Consider the following 22,410-nt stretch of genomic DNA (forward strand, 5'->3'; position numbering starts at 1 on the left):
TTATTAAACAGAACCTGGCATTTCAAGCAAAATCTCGTGAACTTAGTACTTTATTATCAAGAGTCAGATATTCAAAAATGCTTAAACCCAACTCAATATGTCTCTGCTGCTCGCAAACTAAATTCACAATTTCCCTCAAATTTTAATTGCAGTTCATACAAAACAGGAGACTGATGTTGAGATACGAATATTTTGTCTTGTGAAAAGGGATGATATCCATGAACNAAAAATAACATTCCGGGTTGCTAGCTGGTAAGGTCAATTATTGACGAGCTGAATTGTATTCTGTATTAAGTCCCAATGTTTCACGAAACAAGGAATTATCATACGCTCTGTTTATTTCTGATGTTAAGTACTTGAACCTCCCTCCATTCATTCAAGGATGTAAATGATAGATGACAAAAGAGGATTAGATAGAGGCCCTTCAGCACATTTGATTTCATCAATACCCAACCTACCTTTTTGTTCAAAATAAGGGAAATGATGAAGATGGGATTGCAATGAAGCTTCCTTTGTCCCAAAACACGTCGTTTGAATTTCAAATAAGTATTTAAAACCCTATATTTATCTGTGAATTATATTTGAGGCATAAGCAATTATCTTTCTTTATTTTTGATTGTACAGTTGTGCTTTGCGATTTCACTGCACACTCAATCTGGTGAGATAAACACAGGTCTATTCGCTTCGTAAGGTTTGTGGTTACGAACCTTCTTTGGGTGGGGGGGTAGTAAGTTAATTACACAACTGCACATAAATTATTAGTACACGTGACAACACTAAAGTCAGTATGTTCAGGTCCTTATGATACATCCGTTATCCTAAATGATGTGGGGACAATTCAACCTCATTTATAATACCTATTTGCTTCGAGAAAATGTTTTCTTCGATGATGAGATGTGTATTAATTAAGTAACAGTGTACCATTCACCTGTCTATCACCGAACTAACACAGCCTCGCACGTGTCGATGGAGAGCTCAATCATTTGCCATTGTAAAGGTACCCAATAAAGTTGAGGATTTTCCCAATGTTATTGCAAAACTAGACATTAGACTCCCACTCTCTCGCCCCCGCTCCACCATAAAACAAATGCTTTCCAAATAGTACTTCGTGTGGGTGCATTCAGGGTAAGTTAAGGTGCAACTGTATGCTGAATGCATCTACATTCACGTTTATCTGCATAGTTTTTCCTCGAAGTTAATTTACGGATAAGTACCACTTTGCATTACATTTTGAAAAACATGTTATGAAATACAGACTGATTCGAAATATGGTCCGTTGTGTCGTCAAGAGGACTGAAATTAATTGCAATACGTGAAATCAGAATGACCCTCCTCAGTATTATTGAACTCCACTGTCATTAGATTTTCTTTTGTCTACGAGAATTAAAACATTTCGTATCGTACGGTGGTTTTAAGCGTAAAGGCAGAGGAATACGATTGAAAAGATCCTAAATGCATAAAACATAGAATTCAACAATTCCTGCCTCTATGGATCCACCATATTTAACACGTTATTGGTTATTCATCACTTTCCACTCAGGTTTATTAATCCAAACTTCAAAGACTGGATTGCAGCTGCCAAATGGGTTGAATATGATTGTTTTTCATAGCAATATATGATCAACTGAGAAAGCCAGAATTGCATGTCAGAACAAGAAAATTTCGCACAAGGCTGCGCTTTAAGATTCATCAATCCAAGTACCATCGCCCTCGACACTGATGGGAAAATACGTTCCCCACAAATTATCTCTCGTGATGTTCCTCATTTCAAAATATTGAAACCAGCTTTTTTTTTAAAAAAAAGAAAAAAAGCAATTGGCCTCAAGTTCGGTGCACCAAATCTTCGGAATAATCCACAGAAAATTACAGCGCCGAAACGGAATTTTGATCAGGTATTTCCAAATTCATGTCTTGTTTCAAATAGATCAATAGATTTATATACTTCAAGCTCCATTACGATCCCCCCCATAAACATGTTCTTCACCACGGACAAGTGTTCCAGTGTAATCGGTACCCGTTTGACTTTGAGGTCACACATTGCCTTAGATTCCGTCCAACCAGATCTTTATGGGACATCACTTCACAATAATCCCATATATGTTTTAACCCCAATCGATGCACATGAACTGGTTCAGAGACACCGCCGCTTTCGAATGCGTATTGATACCTTATCTTCTCGTCGATAACACTGTGACCCAACACTGCAGACAACACAGCAATTGCAGACATTTAAAAATGCAAAGGCGTATGTGATAAGGAATCTAACTTTTCATTCGATAAACGAGCAAGTTGAGTTGACTGTTTGGTCTTTGCGTAAGACCACGTGGACCACCAATAAAAATACTAAGGCGAATTGCTTTTTTCGGTTGGGGGGCGACTGCTCAAAATCTGCACAATGCGATTCAACGTATTTTTGCCTGAAATACTTTCTAAAAATTGCAATATTGATTTATCATTGCATTGTGACCCGGCACTGTTTAACCCACTTGCATATCTGCATTTTAGCGTGGTCTAACTTTGCTCTCCTCCATAGTTTCCGCTGGGAGAGTTGATGAGATTGGTGCCTGACTGCAGAGAATAGCACTGGGAAAGCATCATCTGGACAGACACTGGGCGTTCAGTTGATGAGACTTTGACACTCACTCCATCGCTACCCAAGCAGTTACTTTCTGAAATGCCATTCATTTCCTAAATACGTACTGACACTCTCTTCAGCTTCCAGGGCAGATGGTGCTGAACAGAATCAGATGTCAAAAATAGCAACAACAAAAAAAACTACGTTCTCTGTGTAACTGGATTCTTGTGGCAAATAGCTTGCAAATTGGTCAATATATGTATATATAATATAATATAAGAAAGAGATACGGATATATACACAAAGTTATAAATTCTAGTTGCATTTTTGGAATAAATTGTGTAGGCTTCTTCTTAAAACATTTGCATTTTTACCAACTGAATGCAGAATGTACAACACATGGTTATTTGCAGCATATGGTTAATGAATGATTGCACGCCACTGATACTGCATGCAGCTGAGGTGCCGAGCAAGGCAAGTACATTGACATCCAAGTTACCTTCAAGTCGCTTACACTCTTGCTGCACCTTTGAGTTGGGAGTCGGGTTTCTACGACTTGAATATCTACAGGCAAAATCAATCTTATTTTAGGAGAAAAATTAAGTTCACCCCATTGAGATAGGTAAGGAGTGACCCTTAAAGGAGTTTCACTTTACAGCAATTACTCCCCAGTGTTCAGAGACTAGATTCCATTCATTATATTGGTCATAATGCAATTATATAACTAATTCATTTAGCACACTTTTCTTTTCCCCATCAATTATTTTTTTAATAATACGCGATATATTTTGAGGCTGTTACTTGATAAACAATTAATTCTGATAGCTTATAATTTTTATCACTGGGTATTATCTGAGCAGTTAACATTTTTAAAAATCAAAGAAACTTCTCCAGGCATTATAACACTGAAGAAAAGTTAACTTTCTCAAATTAATGCATATGCACTGTCCTTGGTTTTACTCCATGAACCTCTCCTCGTTAAAATGATTTGTATGTAATACTCCTGTGAGCACCTTAAAACTATATTCAAATCTGTGACATTTAAATCCCAGTGGTAAAATGTTCTTATCGTCATACACCATTAGACAACTTATATCCTTCCAAATGTTAGATTGCCTATTTTTGGTATAGTCTTCTTTATAATTTGATTGAAGTTCAGCTCCACATGTAATAGGATGGAAGATTTATCTAGTAAGGCCATTTCCCCTGAAGTAAAGTGTACTGTTATCATCCCAACTCTATTTTCAGGCAAGCTTTCCCACTGCTTGTCCAGTTAGGACCACCCTACCCTTTAGGGCTTTGGCTTCACTGCTAATATCAGACTATATATAGTGATGTCACTGTTAATATCAGACTATATAGAGGCATCTATCAGGACTATATAGAGTAACTGCGCACTGAGCTGTGTGTGAGGAAGCAGCCTGCAGTGAACGTTGGAGCCCTATCTCAATTATTGAATGTAAGAGGGTTTTTAAGTTGGTTTAAATTCACAAGGGTCTCAGGCTGAAACTGGGGAGTTTTCAGGCCCAGCTGTGAGGCCAGTAGCTCCTCAGCCCCCTGGGACTTGTTCAACATACCAAGAGCTGCTGGTTAATAGACACTGCTTGGCTCGCTTGTGTGTGTGTGTGTCCCTTGTGATCCTTTTCGTTTTCTAAAGTGAGCAGCAAAGAGACTTCCAGTGATCCCTTGTGATCCTTTTTGTTTTCTAAAGTGAGCAGCAAGGAGACTTCCAGGTGGATAGATTCATACGCACCCACCCTCTCACACACTGACACTGGCACACACAATCACACAGGCTGCTTTGCGGGTTGTGTTCACAAGATAGAACGTGCAAACCTGCCAGATAGGTGTGTGAGAACACACTTTGCATTTTGTTCTAAAATGTAATTGGGGATTAAAATGTAAATGTAATTTTCCTGCATGAAAAGACAGAGTTAGCAACTTGTCTCCCACAGCAGCCCAGGTATTATTCCATGTAATAATGGAAGACAGCAAAGACAGAGGTCATGAGAATTGGTCACTGCAAAGGATCATTGGCTCAAAGTACAAAATCCCATGGTCTAGTCATGTGCCAATGAATCTTATCAAGTACAACACACATACGGGACCTAGGCCCAAGGAAAAAAATAAATAAAAGGAAATTATAGGAACACTAGCAGGTTCATTTTACTTTAAACAACTCGTGAGCCAGCCTGCGAGCGAGGGGAGAGAGAGAGAGAGAGAGAGAGATTGTGATAAAGCAAGAGTAAATAAGACAAGGAAATCCTTATGGACTGACTGTCTGCAGTGGTGTGTTCAATATCCCATTATTGTGTAAGATGAATTGCAGAGCCTTCTGTTATTCATCAGTTCTTCCTTTTTGATGAGCAGCACACTCATTTATAATGTGGTTATGTCCACTATTCGTAACCTGTAAGCAACTTTTGTCACATGTTCTCACAGGCATAATTTCTAAAACATTTCCATCAACAACTTATATTTGTCTAAAACCATTCCTATAAAACATCTCAATGGACTTGACAAAATACAGAGGTGCACACCAGGAAGAAAATGGAAGACTTAAAAGATCTTGGCCAGAAGAGCTATGTTTTTCAAAGTTTCTGGAAATAGGGAGAGACAACTTTGCATTGCAATTGATTCTGTAAAACGGTTAAGTTAGCAATTCAACTTTCATGTTTGAATTGTTGATGAGCCGTGCAAACTGCAATGTCGGCTTGAAAACACTAAATTCAGCCAGAGGAAAGAGAAAATAGAAATTTATCATCTATGTGATCAGTTTGCAATTATTCAGTTGTACTTTTACTCATCTTTTTGTTTTCAAAAAGCGAAACAAAATTCAAGCCTAAGGCACAATAAGAATGACAATTAAATTATAGGAATAAAAGGTACTAGAGATCACCTGCCATTGCATTGCTGCCTGCATTGCACTTCACATTTTCTTCTTTTTTTTACTTCCAATAGTTGCTCTTTGATGATTCAACCTATTTGTTTCAAAAACTTTTTTTTCCCCAGTTATCCTCCGATTCATTTTCCTATTTATTAACAAGTTGGGAATATCTTGGAGTTTTTCTTATATTAAAAAAATTCCACCCACGTCTTTTCCATTCTGCTCTGATCATTTTCTCATTCTCTCTTTAGTGAGATGCGGAGAATGATACACATCACTAACTCCATTTTAACGAGAAATACTGAAAGAACCTCTCCCACCCCCAAGGTAATCTTTGGGATCCTGGCAGAGGGCTCAGATTTTCACAAGGACTTTCAAACACGATAGGAGAAATTCCTTCTTGGTCTGGGCTTGATTTTACTCTTAACATTTCAGTTTGTGCACATTTTGGACAATTCGTAAGGAAATTTCGTCTTAATCCTGAAGCCTTTGCCTGTAAATTCTTTTTCTTCAAAAAAATAATACCCCTGAAATGCTAAGAATCATGTTCAGCAGAAAACCCAGCGGAATTTCTCCCCCTTGGCTCCTTTTCATAAGCCTGACACGAAGAAAGCAAAAAAGCACTCCAAGGCTAAAAAAGTAAGGTGCAGTCAAGCATTCGGAAATGGTTCAGTACATTGAAACACAGTGCTGGAATGGAATGGCTGGCATATTGACAAGTTAGGTAAAGCCTCGCTCANTTGGTTTAAACCAAAACAAAATAATTTTTACCCATGCATTTATCCGTCATTAAAACATCATCATTATCCACTCACCGCTGTGTATTCTTCCAATTAGTTCATATGAAATATCCAAGATCATCAATGTTGGGTTAAATGAGTGGGTTGCATGCATCAAAATAACAGTTGCAAGCATAAATCCTTAAAATGGAACTGGTTTCTTGTTCATCAAGGCACTTATGTGGAATTGTGGCTGAATCACTCATGCGCTTAATAGATCTAAACTAACTTGGAACTGTATACATCAATGTCATATTTCCCTGACAATCTATCTGAACATACTGGTTTATCCTACAGGAAACAAAATAGTAACAGTGAATCAGGCGTTAAGTTCAGTGAAGTATGATGTCTAATATACTGTTGCACGAAGGATTATCACAAGCGGACTTGAAACTGACAGGATAACGGACGTCAAATACAAAGGAAACTTGACAACCGGTCATTCTTACTGTTTGCCATGCCAGATTGCATCTACTTTTTCCAATACAAATGACATCAGTGATTTATGACCAAACTATGAAAAGCTATCAAAGTTTCATGTAGACAAGTAAATATTTGCAGTCAGATCAATAATGCAGTTGGCCATTTGTAAATTCAATTAACAAAATACTACATAAAAAACAGGGGAAATATATAAACCACGTACTTTCAATTCAAAGGAAATAAAAAATGGTTTTGTGGTAAAAAAAAGCATTTCCACTATTTCATCAATAGGTCCAGTGAGCAATATCTCAAACACCATTGTTCAAGACTACAGAATAAAATATAGTTTGAAACTTTTCTGAAACACTCCCTTAAAACTCTACGAAATTGTAGTTAGTGAATGTTCAACTATAAGAGTAAAGATTAAGAACAGGTTTATCGTTAACTCTTTCACCCTTTAGTTTTGATAATATAGATGCTCTTGAGAAGGATACTAAGCTCTTGACGCAGTGAAGGTGCATGCTAGTTTTGACCTCTTTAATTCTCTAACATTCATACCGAACTGTACTCATTTCTTTCACAAAAGCAGCAGCTGCGAAATATTAAGATCACGGTAACAAAGAAATACTGGTCAACACTTTTGTAAATTACCACGTGGTTTAAAAAGGAAAATAATGATGCTGAATCAAATTATTTTAACACCCAACTCAGCTGAGGAGATTTATTACCCTCCGATTTTCTCTCCTCCTGAAGACACAGACTTTGCTGCAGTATGGTTCAAAGGTGCTGGTTATCCACTGGTACTTCACCCAGTAGATATTCTTCATGCTTGAGCCTAGACATTGAGTGCTAGGAGACTATTGAACCATGGCAGCCATCACAACCGAGCCTGATCTTGTGTTTTTTCACTTGACAATCAGACACACCGTTTCCAGCACAGAAGCACAAACAGGGGAATCCTCTCTGACCTTTTCCACATTAGCCCATTGATATTCAGGTCAACTGGGCAGCCGTGATGTTCAGCTAACTCGAAAAAGAAAAGGGCGCTTTGCTATCTGTATGGTTTAGTTTCACTTCATGCAGAGGCTTTCCCAGCTAATTCATTGAAGGAGCTTGAGGATATAGCTTAAATAACATGCATTGGATGTAAAATCTCTCAAGACGTTATGCACCACCCTGCTCCATCTGCCTCTCACTAATTCCCAGGCTATGACATATGCTCCGAACAGCCTTCTTTTCAGGCAATTACCCAATTCCATTTGGCTTCTCTGCGAAAACTGTCAGCAAACACTCTGTAACACTGCACTGGCGTGCCAGTGAAATTAGTCAAAAAAAATTCTGTTTACAAATTTCAAAAGTCCAAACAGAATTGCAATCCCTCACTTAACATTGTATTTAATGAACCCATGAAGATAATCTGTTATAGTATTATCCGTAATCATACATCACAGTTAGATGTATTTTCATATAGTTATCTACTGTTTGTATACACCGGTCTAGATTATTTGCAGGAATGTTTGCTAAACAAACAACTTATCCCTTGAGCTTTATTTCAGTCACTGCAATTATTAAACCATTTTGATTCCTTGTAGGAGATGCTGCCCAAATATCATCCAGCCATTAAAAATGTATTTTCGCACAGTTTCTGTTGACTCATCAACTTTCAGTCCAAGGAAGAAGCTAATATTTTACATAGATGGAACATCCTTTCTGAATTCCATATGGTGATGAATGGCAATGCACAAATTTCCATCTGTCTGCTTATATGCGCTGAGGTATGACAATATTTGGACCAGGTTGCATCTGTATAAATTATCAGTCTAAAAAGGACAAATGTCACTGCAGTTGCAATCACTTTGCTCCTTTCGCCTTCTTTCTTTCCCCCTCCCTATTAAAAAAAAAGGTAATGTTGGCTCTTTTACTTGAATTAAATAAATTATTAGGTCCGAAAGGCTGTTGCTATGTTATTTTTGTCAATACTGTTACGAAATGGGTGTGAAATCAAAACATACCTCAGGTAGGGCAAATAATTTGGGGGAAACTCCTGCCGTGAAAAAACTCAGTGGATTCCAAATGTAATTTTACATTTACTAATTTCATGCTTCCAATGTTAATGCTCCCATTTAGTACCAACTGTCTCCCCCCTCCCTGCCCTTTTGAATGAATTTAATATTTTGCACATTGATAAAAAAAATTGAACACATGTATTTATTTGTGCGTAACAAAAGCATTTGTCCGTCAATCTGTCATTCGATCAACAGCAGTGGAAGGGGGGGGGGGGGCGGGGTTGAGATAGATTCACTAATTTTAACTGTTTTTAGGGAATATTCTAAAACTAATAGAGATGGCTTCTCAGAGAGAGGAGATGAAACTCCATGAAATCATAGATAATAGGAAAACAACTTTTTTTGTTTGTAACAGTTATTGGTATTAAATCAAAATAAAAAGTCCCACCAAATTGAACAGTCTACATACTTGATATTCATAGAACTATCAATGAGGACCCATATATACTTTTCTTCATAATCCATAAAAGATCTGGATTTACGGGCACCTTCAGTATTTGTGTGTTACCATATCTATTCATTCATAAACAAAATAAATCATGGTCCCCAAATACCATTCTCCATTCTGATGCATTGTGAGGACAACTGGTACCATGAATGCAAACATATTGACAAACATTTATTCAAACATAGCAAGTAGGTGTATGCAGACCTGCAACATCTGAGCACAGAATCTTTACTGTATACTATAAGTCTGCTTCGTGTTGTTAAACGATATTGTTATAACCAGGGCCCGAGGATCTTTTTTATTCTTGGCACAGGTAACCTTCCCTCGAATGATGTCACCTAAGGAAAACAGAAATATATTACTGTACATTGATGGAAACAAACCCAAAGGGGAAACAAATCAATATGCAAAGAGTAGGATGTGTTGGTGAGAATGCCAAAAGCCAATGGGCAGGATTAAACAATCTTTACATTTAATAATAACAATAATACATTTAATGCAGCACCGTTCATGCTGGGAGGATGTCTCAAAGATCTCCACAAGATACATTGCAAAATGTAGTGCCTGTGTATTTTGTAGACAAACGGATTAAAAGATGAATAATTATTAAATATTTCTTAAGTATTATTGCCAAGAGCCTCATGTGGAAAATGTTATTTGTTTCAAAGCAGTCTCTTTATTAAACATTAGACATAATGATTGTGTATTTTGTTTCACTCACAAAATACACAGTCACTCCACTTTACAATATATTCTGTGAACCTCTTTGAGACATCTCTATGACAAATGATAGGACAGTCACACACAAACATAGTTTGATCCATACTATAAACATACAAATTCTGCTACTCTAACATTCTGCAAGCCTATTTATTGCGTAAGATCACTATTTACCACTATTAACATTTTTGATTAAATGGATCATTTAAACTCTGAAGTGAGAAGCAGAATGTATAAGTTCTTTGAGAAAGTAAATCATATGTGCTGTTACTGTTCATAAACAGATGGCTATCAAAATCATATGGTGACAATAAAACACATATCAGCAAGCAAAAGTCTACTGAGATAATTACTTAATTATGCAAGCATCGCCAGAATGATGAACTACTGTTTGTTCTTTATAATAGAAGTGCTTCTTCACAGTTTTGTTTATCCCTTCCAGTTCAGTAACAGCTGACATACCAAGGCACTGCTTTAAATCACTTCCAAGCCTTTAAAGAGAAACTGTTTTTTTCCCGAAATAGTGCAAAAAGAAACACAATGATTTGCATATTTGAAACATGGGCCAATATGGCTCTGTGTGGTAAACATGCCATGATTTTTACAAGCTGGTTAGCGAGAGATTACAGAGACATTTCTTTGCTGGATCGGCTGTAAGGGAAGAGCTCTGACCATTACAACTTTGCAATAAAATGGATTTGCTGTAAATGTCTGTTATACAAACGTAACTGAATAGTTAGTGGGTGGATCTGAGTGTCGCCTGAGAGCACAGAGATAATACATCATACAGTGTGTTGGTATGCCATGCACAACAGAAGGTCCTAGGTTCCATCCCCAGTCTGTACCAAATTAAGCTTTATCTGCACTGGTGCAGCACTGGGGTCATTAAATTCAGCTTCAGGACAAATAAAGACCCTGCCAGGAATACAGGATTGGCAGCACACTGGATTAGCAAACTGAACTTTCACTTCTCGACCCAAGTTCGAATCAAGCCCAAGACAAATGAGGTGAAAGTCTTCTCTAATTTTAAGGAGTAGTTTTAAACGATACTAATTTGTCACTTATGGCTGAAATGATAACATTTTACAGCACTAAAAAAATCCCACGTCCTGATGAGCACAAAATGCAATGACTCCCCCAAAAGTTTTAAAAGGTGAATTGTTTTGTTCTAGCAATGATTGCATCTTTATATAAACGCCTTTAGGTTCCGTTAAGGAAATCAATTTTGTGGAGAATTAATAAACTGCAACAACTCAGTAAGGCCATGTATGAGTCAACACTTGCCACTAGGGATTACATGCAGTTCTTGACATATGAAAATTGCTTTGAGAAAACAATATTACAAGTTTGGCAGTGGCTAAACAACATCAAAGCTCATCATATAGCAAATTGGACAGAAATGACAACACTATTAATGGAAATGTTATTTCATTATAATGCACAAATCCTGACATTTGTGAAGCATTAGAAATTGTTTTAAAATGCAGGAGCAATTTTAGTCTCTTTGACCGTGCCTTCAGCTCCCCTCTCGACTCTCTTCCCCCTCCTCGCTCCCTCCCTTCCCTCCCCTCACCCTGACCATTTCCCCCCTGCTCGGGTCATGACCCAACTGTGCAGCGCCTTGGGACGTCCTCCTGACGTGAAAGGCGCTTTATAAATGGAATCTTGTTGTTGTTGTTGTAGTCATTATTTTTCTTTTGCCCGAGAAAAATCATGGTTTGTTTCAGAAAGATCCTGATTCTCAGTCCAGAAGAAAAGTCTGAGAACTCTCAGCTGGTGCAGTGCACCAAAGATTGTAATGTACTTTTTTTGTGGGTCTGAACAGGCTTCATCTTAACTGGTTCCCCATGGAGTTCAGATGGTTTATAGAAAAGTGGCTTCTGCAGCACAAGGTTCTGAGATTTTCTTTTAGAGAAATATGATATCTTCAGGTTTATAGTTTTGTCAAACCAAAGCATTGCAGTGGAAAGAATGTAAGGCAACAAATAACTGGTGTGTTTCTCTGCGCTTCTGTGTCAATTAGGCAGTGGCAGGCTTTTTGTGTGTACACACACACACACGTCTCTCTGCTCTTTGGGATCTTTTCCTCTCTTGTGATTTCCATCTCGCTCACGACACCTTCCATCTGTGTTTCTATCTCCAATTTTACTCAACTCACAGAACAACTGTAGCAGACCCGACTGCCTTGAATCGACATATTGGGAGCAACGGTTTAAACATCACACACGCACCGAGTGTAAACTATAAGATGCTACATGTTTCATTGCGCACTCAAATTCCCCAGTTTCTCAATGCGGGAATTACAAACTGTGCTTCTAGTATAGTGGTAGTCCTTCACTAACTAATTGCGTAACATTCTGGTGGAGCAAAGAAGTCAAATTCCAACCTTCTAAACAAGCAAATGATCAGATGGATGATGATGGGAACCCTACTGAAATACAGGCCTTGATGTGTACACTGAATCCGATTCTTGATGTACTTCAATGCGATTCACCATTATATAGCTAAATGCTAAAACAGTGAAAGTAAATACATGGGGAAGGAGAAAGGAGCAACAAATAATTTTCTGGAACAAGAACAAGTGGTTGGATTAGGTCTGGTTTACCCAAATAATCTATTTAGAAATGGCATTCAAAGGCCAAACCCATGAGAGAATTAGATTTAACATTGTAAGAGGAAGAATATTAAAAGAAAAGCAGGATGTTGGAGAGGTAGCTCCAATGGAAGAGTGAGCACCTGCACTGGATCGATGAGCCAAATGTCCTCTCCTTGTGCATAACCGTCCAAGGTTAGAAATCTATGATCGGAATCCATGCAGCCAAAATCCCAGCTTGGATTTGAAAATAACCTTGCAGCTTGATTTCCTCATTTAATACAGCCAGGTTTCTGAAGTGGGCAGATGTTTCCCCAAATTGTTCCAATTGATTTTATTGTTCCCCCCCAAAAAAAAATTCTGTACTTATTTAAAATGCAGTCATGGCTGAAATTCCAAGATTAACCAACATATTTGCTGAGCAGAGACTTGTATAGGTGACCACCAGAATGTTAAAATAATTCAGTCATTTAGCTTCTAAAAATGGCCAAAAGCCAATTTGCCAAGGATGGAAGCAGGTCGTTTCACTACATTAAGCAAAATCATGAATGTGAACGTGTTTGGATCAATTTCAATTACATAAATCCAATTCCAAAGTGAAAGTAAGCAAGATCCACTCAATAAATAGAGCAAATTACCGAGAATTAAAAAGGAAAGCAGTGGCTTTCCTCGCTCAGAGAAAGCGATAAAAAAAATAAAAGGTGTTGATAGAGATTACTTATTTTGCATCTTGTTGTAATTATAATGTAAGAGGACATTACTGACAGTGAGGACGAAGGTAATCTCTCAGCTACAAGCGCCAACAGTGCCACTTTGAGTGACAAATAGCATCTTTATTACCTGCCCTTCAATACTAGGTCACCCAATAAAATAAAGGTTGTAGTGCATCAATTATCTGGCATTGTCACCCCTAGACTGTGTGTGCTACTCTCTCTAAGCTGTTCAATAATGCTTTTGGTGTTGGTTGAAGGGTAAGCAGGTAAGATTGTAAAGTGACTTATGGATCAGCTTTGTTTAACTGTTGTGGAATGAGAGAATGCAAGAATCAATTGTCAGATTTCACATTTCAACCAATTTACCAAATGGCATCCTCATCCAATAGGTCATCCAAGTTCACACTTTTCGCCTACAGATATAGCAATCAAAAGCACAAAAGTTGGCTAATTCTGTTCCCCTCCCTCGACACCAAACTCGACAGAAACTGAACCTTGGTCCTTCTCCTTACCCGCTCCTCCGGCTGAATAATCACGGCCTTTAAGTTTGTGATCACTTCATTCTACACCTATCCCAGTGACTGCAAATTACATCACCAAACAGATATTGTATCTTTGGCAAATTTACTGAGTTTCATGGGTGAAGGCATTTGATATTCCTTTGTAAGGGGGAAACATCATTGGACTTGGGGCCCTGATCCTGGAGCAAGGACCGAGGAAGGGAGAGAACATCAACAACAACTTGCATTTAAATAGCGCCCCTCATGCAGGTAGCAGCCCAGAGCATCAGGCAGCATCCCTGCTGCCGAATGCTATTAAGTAATTCCTGCTGGAAAGTGTGCACATGGGGATGTAGAGTAAGAAAATTGGCTGCAATGTCCCGTTAAAATTGCCTGCTGATAATCACTGTCTGAGCTCATACATGAAGAACGGCCACAGGGGCAAAGCATGGGCTGCTGGCGCCAGTGGAACCTTAACTCAACAAGAGTCAGTGTCTTCAGCAGAGAAGTGGAGAAGGAAAGAAGATAAACAAAGGGCGGCTGGGAGTTTATCAATTTCACACAGCAAGTGCCTGAAATGTGTAATATTGACATGGTCATCAGGTTTTGCAGACTAAATGTGGCTGCTTTGGAACAAATCATCAATCGTCAAAATCCTCAATGGATCCTGGTTTTTCCACCTTCCAGAGTGACCATTCCTTCAAAAGAGAAAGCACTGACTTTCAAACACTGCTCAAGGCAGGTCTGCTGACATGCGAAGGATAATGTGAAATTACAGACACTGCATGTGTGTGTGTGTTTTAAAACACAAGAGAAAATCTATGCCAAGGTTTTGATTAAGAGTAAAACATTAAATTAAGATCGATGCCTGCAATTAAAAAATATAAATTCTCCACTTTTAAAACGCATCAGTGTGACTGTGGGAAGAGTGATCCAAGAAAGAAAAGCACATCTATCTTCCGCAGAGTTCGACCCTTCAACTTAAATTAGCGGAAAACGACTAGATAAAAAACAATCATGGGCTAATTCACAGGCTACAAGGCAACCTCATCTGCTCCCTGGATGGGTGGGTGTGCGTAGCACATTTTCAGAAGATATTCTCCTCGCTGGATTTAACAGGACCTGCATAACACAGGGGTTGATCAGAGCAATTTGTCAATGTCATCTTGATATAAAATGACTGATGCTTTTCGCATCTCTGCTGCTTCTGTACACAGAGTGCAGGGTCTCAATGGGGCTTAGTTTCGTCACTCTTGTCTTATCGCACCCCTGCGGCTGTAAGTACATCGCACAGTATTGCTGCATTCAAATTAACGTGGAAATGGAAATTATTAAAAAGACTAGAAAGCTGTTGAAATCCATACTAAAGAGACAGCGACCACAACTTGTTCTCCCGGTGTGAAGAACACTGATCGAGACCTTCACAAGAGAGTACACTGCAGAGGCATCAAACATTATAGGCAGCACTACATATGCATCACTAAGCAACAAGGGGTATTGCGATCTTGTGGCAAGCTGGGATTTAAGTGAAACAGTGGGCAGGCACAAAGCCAATGAAGGATGTAAAATCTCAATTAAATGACTAATGCCACGAGAGAGATATTCAGATCAAAGCTGTGCTTCAGAGTGGAAAAATATACTCTATTCAGGATGCATGTTCAATTCAAAATCCACTTCTATAATTAGATCATGGGAAGCGTACTTGAACATTATAGCAATTATCATTTGAAAATGGCCCAAAAAAGAAAAAAACATTAGACATGCCAGAACTATCAATAAGCCATCTCATCCTTCGTTCCCCATTGAGTACATGTTAATCAATACAACCCCAGACGTCAAACTGAAACAAAAATCCTAATTCACAGGCAGTGAATGTGAAAACTAAAACCAAATCACTACAACGAAAAAGCTTGACTTGTGAAAGTAACCTGACAAGTTTGTTTTACTGCTTTATTGATAGTAAATATTCAAACCGCAGTATACTGTGCAATCTCTCAGGACTAAAGATACATTGCACTTTATTAGAGGCAGAACTATGGGGCACTCCAAATGGTAGCTATCAACTAAAACATATTCAAAGTAGATTATAAAATATTAAAATGTAACTGGGCTTTAGGCAAAGTGGAGCAGAGTCGGGTGGATGTGGGTGCTGCCAGTAGTGTAACTTCATGTTGCTGACCCACAAAGCTCAGCATCATCTGAGGCGCAAATTGCAGGTATTAATGTCCTTGCAAACTCGACTGCGTGGCTCGTGCATCAGTGTAGCTGATCTTCCGCAAATTGCCTACTTGGTGCAATCATTTCAATTATTTTGGACCCGATACTCATTGAGCCACAGGAGTTTATTTTACTTGGATGCTCTTTTGAAGTGCTAATTTGATGTCTCATGAAACAGCAGTGGAAGGCTTCAGTTAGAGAAACTCTCCCATAGAAAATAAAAAGGTCTTGTCATTGACATGTTTCTTGAATGCAGGCATCTGAGAAAGTTGTCTGTGTTTGTCTATGTGCGTAGCACTAGGATGATTTTATTTCCAATTGTTATCACGCAGCCAGCCTTCATTTCCAGATTTTAAGACTTTTAAATCGATGAAATTTGTTGACAGTGAAAACGTCAATGTTTCTCCCTCAAGTCATTGCATTAACAAAAGGAAATCTGACTACATTTCATCGGACTATTCAATTAATCAATTAATTTTGCTGCATTTTATGTGCCTCGTAAAGACTTCTCAAGCTACCGAGGTCACATTAAAACAATGTGGTTTAACCCATTCACAGACACAAATCTTACTATATAAAGCTTCAAATGCACTCTGGGGTTCACTGCCAAAGTCTTAGTTTGTCCTACTGTCATTTCTTTGCTCTTAATCTGTTTTCTTTTAAAAACAGATGTTGGCATAGAGCATCTGTTTTATATTTCATAAATTCAAGTCACCTTAAACAGTTTTTAATGGTAATTACAAGGACAAAAAAAGCTAAATTGAAAAGAAAAGAACAAGAGAACTTCACATTGTAATAGGAAATTCAATAGATACGAGGGTTTAATTTTAGCTAAGTAACTCACCCCTCGGCACTTCAGATAGGAGCATTTGCTCTCATTCCAGAGCCGTGCACTTTTGCAAGTATATTGCCTCTATATATCGTGCGTGCCGGATAATTAAATTACCTTTATTTACTGAGACTGGCTGCTCCAGAAGAAACACAGTTTGTTTCCAGTGTGTTTTGGTGCTTCTTGGATCAGTGGAGAACATGACCTGAAATCCAGAGTTCAAAGTCATCTGATGAAAAACAAGATTTCTAACAGCATGGTGCTCTACGCTTCTACACAAAATCCCACTCAGAGAAAATTACATGGCCGTTTTACAACAGCAAGGGGACAGATATTCCTTCATCAAAACACTTACAGGCAACTAAAAAAAGCAAACGGCACTTTTCCAACAGTTAGTTCTATCACAAGCAGAACCATAGCCCTTACCTTATTTTCGCAATTCTTCTCAAATAAAATATCAAAGTAGCCGGCAATTGCCTGAAAATAAAATTATTAAGAAGTCAAGAAGCAGATCATGTATACCCTCAGGCAAGCAGCAGGGCAAATGACAAACAAATTTTTATTTGAAATTCTTTCTAAAAACTCTCGACTAGATGTAAAATACTTAGCATTTCAAGTTGTGTGTATTTTGGCGAAATGTCCATTTTTAAACTCCTCTCCCATCATGATTAAAAACTTAACTTTTTAAAAGTAACATGACATCAGAGCAGATCAGTTTCCCAACACAGAGACTCGAAGGATAGCTTGAATTATATCATTCAATTATATTATATGAATACATTATACAATTATAATTATATAATACAAAACACATCACTACCCTACGTACAATATAAATTAATTTCCCCCGCTCTGACTGATGGGAACCATCTCATGCAGTTCTGCCCCACCCTTCAGGCTGTTTGTCAGAATGAAATCAGGTTACATAATGCAAATAATAATTTCATCAGCATGGCTGCTAATGTACAAATCACCTTTGACAGGTGAATGTGGTTAAAGTGGAAAGAGCAGTTTACTGTCACAGTATGGAAGAAATTTAAGGCCGGTCCATAACACAATCTTGCAGTTTCTAGTTTCATTTATAGTTAGTTAGTGAATTTAAGATCATATTTATCCAAAAATAATTCACTCATACAGAATAAAACAGGTCCAAATGCTACAGAAACTACAGAAAGTATATTACAGCATGACAAAACAGTGCATTAGTAAGGTTGAGAAAATGCTATCTAGATGCTGGATAAGTACATCGAATGCAAGATGAATTATCAAGGAAATGAGTTGAGAAAATAGAAAGAGTTGATATAATTGTTATAAATTTACAGTCATCTCCTGGGGTTTGTTGCTTTTAATCACCGTGGCACTTTTTAATCCACCAACAGAAGAGATTAATGCAAATCAGGCTATATTGACATGGACAAGTCAGATTGGACAAGGCTTGTGCAACACAATGGGATGAAATTCTGTGACAGGAGTTGATGAATTTGAATCGTGTCTGAAAAAGCACGTTATTATTCTCAGTTACAGAACTGGAAGAATCAATACCCTGCCCTCCCTTCCCCCACACCCCATCCGCACACAGATCATGCTCTTTGGGCTTGTCTAAAGTAAGAACCAGTCTATGAAGTGCAGTCTGCTCTTACACTGACAATCCCTCACAGTAAATGTTAAGCGGGGGAAGATGAGAGACAAGTGACTACCGTCTGCGCCACTTTCACTTCCACAGCTCCCAAGAGAGCGAGGCTGATGGACTCGAGCGTTGGTCATTTTTCATCCAGTCTCTCAAACAGCACAAAGCTACAAAAATAGCAAATGGTGACTGCCAGGTAAACAGCAGTAGAGCAACCCAGGCAGAAGCTTTAACAAAACACAATTGGGGGGCGGTGGCATTGCTTGTGTTCAGTGCAATCCATTCTTTGAGTCTCAATAAACACCTTGCAGAAGAAAACAGCATGGGTCAGGGATAAATAAATTGAGTGCCATAAAGTGCCAACAGCTGCAGTTACTAAAGACTGTTAATCCTCTCCAAAAATGAAAATAAATGAATTCCATTCAGGGGGGAAAAAAACAGACAGCCTGCTACCGACAGATCCAACACACAAAAAAACAAATCGCATAAAACATGGCAACTTCAGAACTACTTATTTTTTTAAAAAAAGTTCAGCATTATTATTTTAGTTGCCGTTTGTCTTTTTGGCTTTTTCGATATTCAGTTTAATTTTCAACCATAAATGCCCATTTTGTATCGTGCAATATCTGACAAAGTAATTGTTTGCGCAATTGAAATTATAATTTGTAGATTTAAATGCATGCAACCATAAAAGTCCCACTCGTGGGTTAAGTGCAGTGAATGTATAATTTTAAAACTCATAAATGCCTGTGGCTTAATGTAACGATCTAGATACCGACAAATCAGTAAAGCAAAATGCCGGTTAACTCCTGCGAATTACAGCCTGATGCAACTTTATTCAGCCAAACGCTGTGTGATAATATATGTCATCTTACAGGCATGTGAGAGACGGAATTTATACCGCAACAAGGCAATATCCTACCCACAAACTACTCCCTCACACAAGCCATGAGCCATTAAAAATGGCTGTGCACTCATCCTTGGCATCCTCAGATGTAACCATAGCAACTGGCAGCTAAGAACTCCTGCTGCGTTTTCGGTGACGTTAGTGCCACCACAAAAGCACACTTGTGCCTACACGGGTGACACGATAATTTCAACCCACGCAGGCTTTAGCTCTGTGCAAACGGCTTCCCGTATCAATCGACTGTGCTCGACAGTGGAACCTCTCAACGCAAAACAATTGAAAATAAATCCCTACCCTACCCCACCCCACCCAAAAAAAAAAGATTTGTCAAAAAATATTCAATCAATCTTTCGACGCACCGTTAAACCGATATTAAAGGAAATGGTTTGGTGGGAGTGTTTTTAGGAGTTGGAAGGCATGAGCCTCCATGCACTATGTCTCTAGCCTTCCAACACCTGAAAAATGTTTCCTTCACCTAAGGGATGAGTCAAAAATGCCTAATCGCAGCTTACAAGTCTGTTTTTTCTTAAAAATCTAACAGTGTCCTGAATTGTGGAAAATCCTTAAATTCAGTATTAATTTAAAGCTGGTTATTTTACAAGCTTCCAAATGAAGCCTGGATTTATTATCCCACAATTCGATGTGATCTTTAGCTTTGAGACAAAACGTTCTAACGGGTTATATATTATTATCTGTAATTATTATTATTAGACCAGGTAGAATCTCGGGCCCGGAAGATATGTTTCAGATAGAGTCATCTCAAATTATTTAAATTTAAAAAATTATAATTGATATAAAAATGATTCTGCTTCGTTCACTAGGTGTGGTGTTACATTGCATTTGATAGCTCGTCTACAAGAACTGGTGCTGTGTGATCTTAGTAAATCTAATTAGATGAAATGAAGAACAGTTAAAACCAGTGGGAGCTGAACACCTGAAAAAAACCGAACAACATTTCTTTGAAAGGAAGGCCGAGTCATTAAGTAATGCTCATTTAATTAGCATTTTTAGCCTCCACCCTGTCAGATAAAATACTGGGAGCGGTCAGCAATATAGCACTCAGGAAAGGCAAAGCAGAGAATCGCATACATCATGTGAAATGGATAAGCAATAGACAAGATTCATTAATACTGAGAAACCAGCCAAGGAAATGGCAGCCAGTTTTCTATGCTGTGAAAACATTAATAATTATCATCATCACTATCATCAGTACAGTGTAATTTATCTTCTCTCCCTACCATCCCCCACCTCCCTACAACCAACCACTGCCATTCCTATCATGCTTCAGCAGTGCATGTTTGGACCCGATACAATTAGGCAGCTGGCCACCAGAGTGGGAGGGTAATGTGTTTTTGATGGAGTTTACCCGAGCGTGGAGATTAAACACTTGCGATCTGTGCAGGAGGCTTTCCAGTGATCCTCTGAACAAAACACAGCACATCTTTCGCCCACAGAACAGACAGTCAATTCACTTCACAGTATATTCTGTGAAGCGCTTTAAAACGTCTCGGAGACGTGATAAGGCGCTATATATCAAATGCAAGGATTATTATTTTTATTATTATTATCTATCCTTAAATTTTACACAATATTCTGCTTGGCGGTAACACAGCGAGTCAAGCTATATTGTTCGGGTTTCTGTCTTGACTAAACTAAGACTGCAGCTAGCTGGATAAGCAATAGAAGTAACAAAAATTGATTGGAGGCAATCTAATTCACAAGCACATCTGACAAAGCAAAGGCAGCCCATGTTTCGAGAAGTAAAAAGGCCTGTTTTATGAACTACAGAATATTCACCACAATTTCAGCCAAAAGCAACCTAATCCAACTGGCTTTCAGCTAACATTATTCTATGTACTGTGTTCATGTCAACCTCATGCATGGAAGCATTATTAATTTCTCAAATTGTCTTCCTTTCCTTTCACAACAGCAGATTTTAGCTGCTCAGATGTCACACAAGATGTACTGCCAACTACTATATCTAAGACACAATTCCTTACAACAGAATGTTTGATTATTTTCTAATTGAATGGTCTCGGAGGAGCCCTTGATATTGGAGAAGCATTTCATAAACATTATCACCACAGTTTTACGTAGACATGCCTAAACAGCTCTTAAATTTGTGTCAATAATAAAGCACGGTAACTTGCTAGTTTAGTTGATAGTTCTATTAAAAGTGGAGTATAATCAGTGAATCAATGAGCAAAGAGTTTAAAACAAAGGTGAAATTCCACTTCCACCAAAGACGGTAATGAAAGTAAATGGCTTTTCTGAGTTTATAAAACAACAGCACCGCTATACTGAAACATGAGCATTATTGCCTGATGAATACAGCCAATACATAACTGTAATGCAACACTTCACGGATCAATTGATTTCTAATTAATTCAGCAGCTTGTATAAAATCAAGTGTATTTTATACATAAGATGTAGCCAAACTCAAGAAGTAAAATTTAACCAACTTACTGTAAACAGGGTTTTTTCAGTTATCGTCAGAGAGAATTCAGAGGTGAAATCTAAATCAGAAATTCGTACAGTATTGCAGTCTATGATCTGAAAGGCAATGGGAAAATAAGCTTTTTCGATATATCCGTTTACATGATAATACATCAGAACAAAAGCATAATGTTTGGCCAAGCACATGCTTCAGAAGCAAAAGACCAGAAATCAAACCTCTCGTACTAGCACAACAAACAATGATAGAAAACTATACAGATAAAGGTGTACGAAAGAATATTTGTGGGGATGAACTTGTCATTTAGAAATGTGTTATTTTGGATGTACTTTAGTTTACATATTAAATGGGAATTTTCTTGCCTACATTTAGGTTTTCACCTAATGAAATTGGATTTTCACAAAACTGCTGATTCTTTGCCTAATGTCCCGCTGTGTGCATGATTATTTCTGAAAGAACTGATACAATAAAAGTTCTGTAGCAGCGTCGGTTACAATTAGCTACTAATAAAAGTCATCATAATAATCGGGGACAGGTGATTTTGCAATTGGAGAATGGTGTTCTGCTCATCAGGAAAGCCTCCCACACCAAAAAGGAAGTCCTTAGAAAATGCAGCACATGATTTACCACCACTCCCTCCAGTTACCTGCCTCTTCTAAATTGAGTCATTC

The 22,410-nt window shown here is 38.1% G+C and overlaps 1 protein-coding gene across 2 annotated transcripts in view; it reads right to left on the reverse strand.

The window, feature by feature from the left end:
• Nucleotides 1–9,336: 9,336 nt before the first annotated feature.
• Nucleotides 9,337–22,410, reverse strand: part of prmt3 (protein arginine methyltransferase 3) — a 35,701-nt gene continuing 22,627 nt past the window's right edge. For both annotated transcript variants that reach the window (XM_042341525.1, XM_007887699.1), the window contains exons 13-16: nt 21,751–21,837; nt 17,177–17,227; nt 16,868–16,955; nt 9,337–9,516 (exon numbers count right to left, since the gene is read on the reverse strand). In XM_042341525.1, coding sequence (XP_042197459.1) covers nt 9,407–9,516; nt 16,868–16,955; nt 17,177–17,227; nt 21,751–21,837 — 336 coding nt within the window. In that variant the 3' untranslated portion in view covers nt 9,337–9,406. The remainder of the gene's footprint in view (nt 9,517–16,867; nt 16,956–17,176; nt 17,228–21,750; nt 21,838–22,410) is intronic.

The sequence above is a fragment of the Callorhinchus milii genome, unplaced genomic scaffold (assembly GCF_018977255.1).
Source record: "Callorhinchus milii isolate IMCB2004 unplaced genomic scaffold, IMCB_Cmil_1.0 Scaffold17, whole genome shotgun sequence".
In the NCBI taxonomy this organism is placed as follows: Eukaryota; Metazoa; Chordata; class Chondrichthyes; order Chimaeriformes; family Callorhinchidae; genus Callorhinchus; species Callorhinchus milii.